At 35.9% G+C, this 9,226-nt stretch overlaps 1 protein-coding gene across 2 annotated transcripts; it reads left to right on the top strand.

Annotated features, from left to right (window-relative positions):
* Nucleotides 1–8: 8 nt before the first annotated feature.
* On the top strand, nucleotides 9–7,587 carry DNAAF4 (dynein axonemal assembly factor 4). 2 transcript variants are annotated; one of them, XM_031055950.1, is made up of 9 exons: nucleotides 9–137; nucleotides 673–820; nucleotides 1,200–1,333; nucleotides 2,352–2,592; nucleotides 3,325–3,470; nucleotides 4,065–4,174; nucleotides 4,914–5,067; nucleotides 6,068–6,173; nucleotides 7,065–7,587. In XM_031055950.1, exons 1-9 carry the CDS (start codon nucleotides 15–17, stop codon nucleotides 7,172–7,174), a joined length of 1,272 nt encoding a protein of 423 aa, XP_030911810.1. In that variant the 5' UTR covers nucleotides 9–14; the 3' UTR covers nucleotides 7,175–7,587. The 2 variants fall into 2 exon arrangements, with proteins under 2 accessions (XP_030911810.1, XP_030911809.1); XM_031055949.1 differs by lacking the exon at nucleotides 9–137 and adding an exon at nucleotides 159–357.
* Nucleotides 7,588–9,226: the final 1,639 nt, after the last annotated feature.

Here is a 9,226-nt window from a genome sequence, read left to right as displayed (position 1 = left end):
CTCCGGCCGCGGCGATGCCGGTGTGGCTGCGGGAGCACAGCTGGCGCCAGAGCCTCACCGCCGTGTACCTCTCGCTGCCCTTGCGCGGCGCCCGGGCCACCGCCGCCAACATCTTCTGCAGCGAGCAGTACCTGAAGGTGGGAGCCGCTCGCCTCACGGGCCTCCTGCCGCGCCCGGCCGCGGGGCGACTCCGGAGCCCTGCTCGGCGTGCCGTGCACCATGGCAACCCTTCAAATTCAGAACCCTTTATCTCTTATCATCTCCCTCTGTCTGCTGCGGGCTGTTAAACACCCGTCCTGCGGCAGATCATGGCTTCAGCACTGCTCATTCCCTACTAATGCTCTTCCCACTCAACAGGTGCCACTGCCTTTACTCTCTCTCATTCATGGACTGAATTTATACATTTGCTTATACTGTGGATAATCCTAAATTTGAAATCCATGGCTTCTGTTGCAGTGCTGAAGAACAGATTTTTAAATCTTTACCTTGTGACGACCCACCCTTAATGGGAAGGAAGCACCTTCTCTGGACTTCTACAAATCTCCACAGTGAATACAAAGCAAATTAGTCAATTCTATCTGTTTCTTGAGGTTTACTGTATGCTTGTGCTCTGCTTTGAATATGTGAGAGTTAATTTAAAATAGTAAATATTAGCACAAATTCTTTTTGTAGGTAAGCATCCCTCCCTTTTTGTTTGAAGCCGTTTTATATGCTCCTATTGATGACACAAACAGCACAGCAAAGATTGGAAATGGAAACATTTTCTTCACTTTGTATAAAAAAGAACCGGCCATGTGGGATTCCCTAACTCTAGCAAATGGTAAGTTTTCTACTCAGAAAACTAGATTCTGTGTATGGAAACCATACTGAGAAACTTCTGCTAGTAGATATCTGCTCAGTTCAGCCTTGTTCATTATTAAAAATGAAAGTATGTGAGAACAAAGAATATCTACTAGTTAGAATATCTTCTAGTTCTAACGTGTATGAAATAGTACAATATTTCTTGTAAAATTTACATTTTGTGTTTAGGCAAATCTTAATTTTTCTGTTTTAGAGATGGGCTTGTTAGACACTAGTTTGTCAAATTGTAATCATGTTGTATTTTGCCAAAGTAGCAGAAGAAATCATGTTTTCATTAACATGTTATATACTTAATAGAACATCAGGCCTCAATGACTAAGATAGTTTATTTTTTTAAGCTGACAAGGAGAAACTACAACATCTGAGAGAGAATGCTGTTCTAAAAGCCCAAGAAAAGGCAAAAGAAGAGACAGAAGCAAAAAAAATTACAAAACAGGAAAACAAAAAATATGCTTTGGAGGCCACAATGAAGGTAGGTTTGGATGAAGCTCTGCAAGACATTCATGTAAACAGCTACCAACTAATCTGGCAGATGCTTTGTTAAATGTATGTTAAAAAATATGAAAAGTTCCAATTTTTGTTGTAGTGGTGGTGAACCTTATTATTATTTCTTTGCATTTAAACCTATTTATTACCAAATATAAAAATGTTACTGACAAAGTGCTTACAAGTTGCCACGTTCTGTGAGTAATACTAGTGAAAGTTTTTGGTGACAAGTTCAGATTTATGTCTGTTCAAAGGAGACTACAGTCATATGGCAAAACTGTAGTCTTTTGTGGCCTTTGCAGGTGTTTAGTCCTTTAGCACTGTGAAAAAATACTGATTTCAAAAATTCTCACTTATTCTTTGTTGTATTTTATATCAGACTTGCTTTTTTTTTGTCTTTTGTGTGTTTGTGTCTTTGTTATTCTGCTTTTTATGTGTATTTTAAGATATGTTCTTACCATTTTTATGTATATTAAAAAGTCTGGTCCCTTCACTTGTGTTCCAAGGATTTTTTTTTTTTTTGAGCATGCAATAAAATTTATGAAATTTTAAGATTACATATGCAATATTGACCAAATAGAACTACAGTTAGTGATTTTTTTAGTAGCAACATTGTACCTCTTCTAAATATGTAATAATCTCAAAGAGAAGAGGAGAAATAAGAAAGAGTATATTCGGATAATCACATATATTTTTCATTTCTGTATTTTCCAGAGATCTACATTGGAACATGGCTAGGATTTTCACTGTTTAAAACTTATTTCTGAATGTTTCTGGATTGCACCTTAGGGTTGTTAGTGAAATACTTTAAAGATTAGATCTTTAAAGCTGATCAGAAATCTTTACTCTCAGGCATTTTCAAGCATCTTAATTAACTCTGCTAGTATGGTCACATTATTGGTTACTCTATGTTGGGATATGGAAAATAATGGTAACTTTAACCTAGTCAGGTCAGTATTATCAGATGTTATGTATCTCATAGGGGTTTTTTTTTGTTCAAATAGCTAGAGGAAGCAGAAAGAAAAAGAATTGAAGATCTAAAAGAAAAGGAGCGGCAGAAGGTCACTAAAGAGTTGGAGTTATGGAAAAAACAACAAAAAGATGGTGATAAATACAAAAGCATACAAGCAAAAGAGGAATTACATCAAGAAAAAGAGCCATTAAAAGAGAGAAAAAATGAAAAAATGAACAAAACTCGGATTCCTAATGAAGGAAGTACTAAGACAAGACTCAAATCCACAAGAGGTTGTATAATTGAACTGTCCTTTGTAATTCTTTAAAGTGTGGGTATAACTTTATTCCCAGATGTTTCTAATTTATCACTTTGTCTCCACCATACTGAACCAGTTCTTTTAGCTCACAGTTATTTTAAAATTATTTTCAGGCAATTTATTGAGCTAAATCACATGAGTTCTTAGCTCTTGTTGAAGTCTTTGGAAATACAAGGGTGGGTTTTGTTCTTAGCTTTAGAAAAGTAAATCAGAAAGCCTTTCTGGCAATGTAATGCAGACTTCTTGGTGGTGGGGTTTCTGTTACCCAAAGTTATCCAACTGTTGGATTTCATGGAATATTCAGTCTCTGTTTGTGCTCTCTGTCCTGTGTCTTGGATCCATGGAGAGCCAATTCAGGGAACTAAACCAGCAGAAGACATTTAATTGTTTGTTTGATTTGATGGGTTAGCTTTAGCTCTTGTTTTTGCCCTGTCACAGCATCATACAAACAACAGAGAGAGGTGTAAGAGGAGTTTAAGTTCATTTGTGACAATGCTGTATAATTCCATTTATTTACTTGCTACATTAGGAAGAAAAATTGTTTGAACCTTCCCTTCAGAAGAAGAAGTCTAAGCTTTTCTCAAGCAATTAGAAGTTTAATTCTAGGGTGCCACATTTCTAAGGCAGGTGTACTTTGGACATTAGTAAAAAACAGAAGAATATCTTGCTTAAGTTTTCATTTCCAGTGCTCTAACTCTTTCCATAGGTCATGGCTCCTGTAGTATATTTTCACAGGATTTAAAGGAAGAACAGTTACCAGCTCCCCGAGCTGCTGCTACAATTAAAGTCAACTTTACACCACGAGTTTTTCCCACAGCTCTGCGAGAATCTCGTGTTGCAGAGGAGGAGGAGGTAAGGTGGGGAATTAATTATTGTGTATTCAGTCAATACAAAAATAGTGTCTGTGCTAAGGAATGTTACCTGTGCAATATCCTCATCTTCCAAGGAAGGCAGTCTTATTTAAATTAAGAGATAAAAAACCAATTTTATACAAAAATTCTTTTCACCATGTCATGCAGATTAATAAATAACATGTTCCTTGTTTGGGAGGGGGAGAAAAGGCAGTGATATTAATTTAATTCCTTGAAGTACAAAATTTGAAGTGTCCTAACTCTTATATTTAAGATTCTTTCAGTTCTGTCTTAAAAGAAGCTCACAGCTCTTTTGAGCTCAATTCAATGAACACCAAGTGATTTTGGAAGATCAAAACAGACAAGTAAACAAAAATGTATTAGAGATGTGGTAATCTGACTTCTCATGGTGGTAAAATACTTGGGGAAACTTTGAAGTTTTTCATATTGGACACTATCAAATATTTTCCTGTGTCTGAAATATGTGGTCAATAGAATTCTTTTGATAAGTATGAGTGAAGAGATGAAAATAAAATCATTTTCTAGATTTGAATTTTTGTTTCAGAAATAATACTAGCACATTTTATATTTACAGTGGCTACATAAACAAGCAGAAGCTCGAAGAATAATAAATTCTGATTTATCTGAGCTGGAAGATTTAAAAGAAGAGGAGAAGAATCCAGATTGGTTAAAGGACAAAGGGAAGTAAGTTACATTCCACTTGAAGATGCATTAAAAATGAATTAGTTTTATGGTGTTTGTCTACTGTTCAGTTTTGGCATATTCTATTTATTCTAGACAGAGTTGGTGAATGTCTAGAGTAGTCATGGTAGTCGTACTAGAGATTTTATTGACAGCTTAAGGGGTTAGAATCTGATAGGATTCTAGGGATAGAATCTGATTGCATCTGAATGAGATGCAATTGTTGAAGCTCATGATGAACAAAATCATTGTAAACATATTATGTATTTTCTTCTTTGAAGAAAATTGAGGCAGTGCATTATTATATGGAAGTGGATTTAATTTCATTTGTACTTTTTAAATGAGACATTAAACATCTGTGTAAAATAAATTTTAGGGACTTTATACAAATATTGGTTTATTTATATAGCTGTGTTATAGAGAAAGCTTTGATTAGGAAATCATAATCAGATATATAAAGCTTTAAAAATGAGTCCTGTGTCTACATAAATGTGTCCACTCTTACAATCCTTCATTGCTTGTAAGCAGTGCCTATTTTTGTTGTGTATCTCTAAGCTATATTGTCAGCAGCAAGGTGCACTGAACTTCAGCTATGTTGTATTCAGAAAAGGCTATAAAGGGGCATTTCAAAGGAGAAGATGCTAAAATCTCAAATCTTTGAAAATGAGTTAACAATAAGTAGGTGTTTATTTTGTATTTATCCCCTTCTTTAAATTGCATGTTTCACTTTTTTAACACTTAGCAAAATGTTTGCAATGGGAGACTACCTTGGGGCTGTCAACGCCTATAACCTTGCAGTGAGGCTGAACAATAAACTCCCCCTGCTGTACCTGAACCGTGCTGCTTGCCACCTGAAACTGAGAAATTTGCACAAAGCTATCGAAGATTCCTCCAAGGTATAAAATCCAGGAGCTCAGGCTGAACAAAACAAAAAATCTTTTGTTTTGTTACTGTGATGGTTCTGTTTTAAGCAGATCTGTAAATAAATATTAGTGCAATTCAAAGTTTTAAAATTCAAAATTGATATAATGAAGCCATGGTGAAATATTAAAATTTGATAGCGATGAATGAACTTTCAGAAATTTAAAACAAAACAACAGTAAAATAAACCCTAAAACCAGGCTTCCACACATTTGTGACAAATGACCATATATTGGCCAATATGTTTCTTTACAGATAAAATATTGTAGCAATATGTACACTTGAAAAAGCCCACGATTTGGAGCAGAGAAAAACAAAATCAAGTATACTCATACATTTTCTATTATGTTGTGGTGTGCTTCATTTGGTTGGAAGGAAAAAAAAAGTGGTAGTGATGAGCAGGATACCTTAAAAAACTTCCAACAAACCAAACATTTTTAAAGGAGGGCTGTATTGTCCTGATGTGTTAGCAGCTGTTATTTGTGCCACAAGAGGAATGATCTCAAATGACACCTGAATAATGTGGGAAAAATTTTCCAAGAATTATTACTTTTTGAACTAATAAGTACTTGAGTCTTGAAACTTGGGGGTTTTTGGTCTTACTTTTTCTAGTAACTACTACTAAAACACATGTGCTTTTTTAATGCTATGTTTTTCTTTTTCTTTTGATAGCATGATAGGTTATATGATGTATGAAATCAGAACACATTATTTGGCTTCAATAAACATTTAACATGGCATTTGTCAGTTTTTAGCCATGGCAATGTAACTGTAGTTGGATACAGATCTTAATGACTAGAGTCACAAGCCATTTATAGTTAAAATTGTATAGGTATTTACTATTTCAGTTTGAATAGTTATTATGTTAATGTATAATAATAGTAATTAGGAGAAAGAAGTGTTTGAAAGTTAGAAAAAAAACCCAAATTATGGAAAACCTACTTAAAAATACTGTGGGTATTGTCATTTGTGAAGGCTCTGGAACTGTTGACACCACCTGTTCCTGATAATGCGAACGCTCGAGTGAAAGCCCATGTGAGACGTGGAACAGCATTTTGTCAGCTGGAATTGTACACTGAAGGTGAGCCCTCAGTTTTATGGAAACATGCACAGGAATTTATAGGGACATGCAAGTCATGCATGCATTCCTAATTTAAGGAGTTTTTCCACTGAAGATATTAAAGTAACCTGAAATATTTCTAAAGTACTTGTGAAGTGCTTAGTAACATCTTTGTAAAATGAGGTAGGAAGCCCATATTAATGAGTAAAATGCTACATCAAGTACATGTGATTTGTGTGAAAATAACTGAATTTACAGTGTCCCTATTCAGTTCCTCAAGAGTATCACATCAGTTTTGTAAAGCAAATTTACAAGTGAAAGCTGATAATAGAAATTGAAAATATTCAAAATGAAGGTGTTGAAGCTTTGGCCATTGTTTACCTTTTTCTACTTAGGCATCACTTGGTTATTCCCTTGCAGCTTCATTTGCACTTTGAAACCTTATAAAAAAGAATAACGTAGGCAAGATTTTACTTCCTGTACTCAGGATTTGTTTTTTTCCCCACAAGCTCTAGTTTCCACACTTCATGTCTTTTTTGTTCATATTTTCACACAGGATCATTTCCTCTCTTCTGCAGAGCACTTTTGAACAGTCCCTTCATGTACACACACACATATATAGGTGTATATGTACATGAATGAAGAGGGTCTATTTTCATGTTTCAAAACCTGAAAATATTTATGTGGTAGAGTGTTTCCACTACAATTATTTTGTAAAATAAGATAAACAAAATATAAGTTTATTTACTGATGGAAGCTAAACTAATGTCATTCTGATGCCATCTTACTGAAGTACAAACCTCAGGATCAATGCTTTATGCATATGACTGGGGAGTAGTTATTTCCAGTTAGTTGCTAAAGAGGATGCTCTTGCATTATTGATTGATATTCTTATTAATGTGTCTATATTAGGCCTCCAGGATTATGAAGCAGCTCTCAAGATTGATCCTAAAAATAAAATTATAGAAAAAGATGCTGAGAAAATTCGACAACTAATTCAAGGAACAATGCAAAGTTCTTAATTAAAAAAGTATAAAAAAGAAACTTTGATGCCTTTGAGGACATCAGAAGGAATCTTATTTCTCTTCAGTGCGTTACCTAGACATTTTTCTGCTTCACTTGGAACACTTACAAAATTGGTAAAAGATAGGATATATTATTGGTAATATAGTATATTAAACATTATTAGATACATTTTATATAATTTTGATATGAAGTTGTTGTATTTTTGCTTTTTATTAGCATTCTGTATTACTCTGACAATTTGAAACCCTGGACTTGAAGCGGTTCCTTTTTGTTAAGTGCTCTTTCCAAACTGGGGCCATTTCAACTACACTTCTTTCAGTAGCAGTTTTAGCAGACTTCTGAATTTTCTGCATTAGTCTCTTTCCTGAATACCATTTATGACTGATTTCTGTCTTTATAATAAAGTGTTTATCATGCAGATATATATTATTGTGTGCAAATTTTACAGTTTTGTATCAGGGAGAAGGTGGCAGGCATTGTTTCCAGCCGTTTTACTTAGAGCCTTGAGAGGAGTGCTGAGGTGAGTCAGAAATGTCTGGTACAGAAAATTGCTGCATTGCACTGCAAGGGGCTGAAAACACTTTTTATACCAGCTGGAAGGAGGGCAGTACAGCAGTTTGAGTGCCTCTATTGACTGTAATGCTATACTTACAGATATTGCTGTTTGAGCTATACTTACAGATATTGCTGTTTTCTTTTTGTAATTACTGAGGGGAAGTGAGGGCTAAGGAGAAGAGACAGGACAACAACAGGAGAAAGATCATCTTAGTCAGCCCTTCAGCTAACAGGGCAAAGCATTTGAAATTTGTCAACTGTTTTTGGTCAGAGCAAACATTGCTCAAGATGTGTATTGAAATACATGCATGGTGGAGAGTGAGGAACTTAACATTTTGACCTTATTTAGTAAACTGTGGACAGTGGTAATTTGACTCGTAATGACTATGGAAGAGAGTAAAATTTGAGATTGATGTAAATTTCTGCATTAGTGATAATCTTGACCATAGAAAATATCTTAATATGTGTAGCAGAAATAGTATGGATAATAAAAATATGAATGAGAGTAAGAATAGAGGGAGACTGTGGGTAATATGATTTACTTCTGTCCTTTTTTAATAGATACAGAAATATGAAAAATAGAGCCCTAGAGAAATTTCCAAGTGACTATGCTTCCTCACTCATGTTCACATGCAAGTACTTTTATTTTTATGTGTATTTTATGTTTATTTTTATTTTTTCCCCTGTAGGGACTGAGTTATCACATGACAAATACTTTTTGGTCTGTTTATGGAAAGTGCTGTAGTGCTGTGTTGATGAGGCTGCCATAAATCTTCTCTCAGTGAGGTACCTCCCTTAGTGCTGCTGAGCAAGCCAGTTACAACCTGCTGCTCTTGAGGGGCAGTGAAAGCTTTTTTCTGTCTCTCAGTCATGTAAGAAATGAAGCTGACACTGAAGTTGCTGTCTTAGATAAAACTTGAGTAAGACATTGCCTTTATTAATGAGACCTGTTGTTGTCAATCTCCCATTTATTTTTTGTTCCAGTATCAGAGCAGTGTTGGGGTCTAAACCTCTGGGATTTTGGATGATCTGCTCTGTTTGTACAGTGCCTGTTGGTGAGATGTGCTCTAGGAAGGTGGATGGGGAGTTAAGAGCTGCCTTATCCCAAGTCTGAGTGGCTCTTGGGACAGTTTCTCCTGAAGTAGCAGGGCCTGTGCTTTGAGACTTTCCAAATTAGTTAATTCCCATTTATCAGTTATTCCACCTGAGGCTAGAAGAATCACAGATTTATTGTCCATATACAGTGCCTTTGGGTTTTGGTGGTTTTTTTTGTTGTTGTTTTCTCGTTTGTTTTTTTTCTTCGGGGGTAGGGGGGTGGCATGTTCTGGGGTGTTCGTTTGGTTGGTTTTTGGGGGGCGGGGGTGTGGGTGCCGGTTGTCTGTTTATCCTTTCCCTTAGTACAGGCGTTCCTGGCATGTACCGGAGCGCGTCTCCTCAGAGCTGCCTGTCCCTGAGCCCGGCTCTCCCGTGCTCACCCCGGCACAACGCTCCCC

Source organism: Geospiza fortis, unplaced genomic scaffold (assembly GCF_000277835.1).
Source record: "Geospiza fortis unplaced genomic scaffold, GeoFor_1.0 scaffold171, whole genome shotgun sequence".
NCBI classification, from domain to species: domain Eukaryota; kingdom Metazoa; phylum Chordata; class Aves; order Passeriformes; family Thraupidae; genus Geospiza; species Geospiza fortis.
The sequence above is the reverse complement of the archived record's forward strand: the minus strand, read 5'-3'. Positions and strand labels throughout refer to the sequence as shown.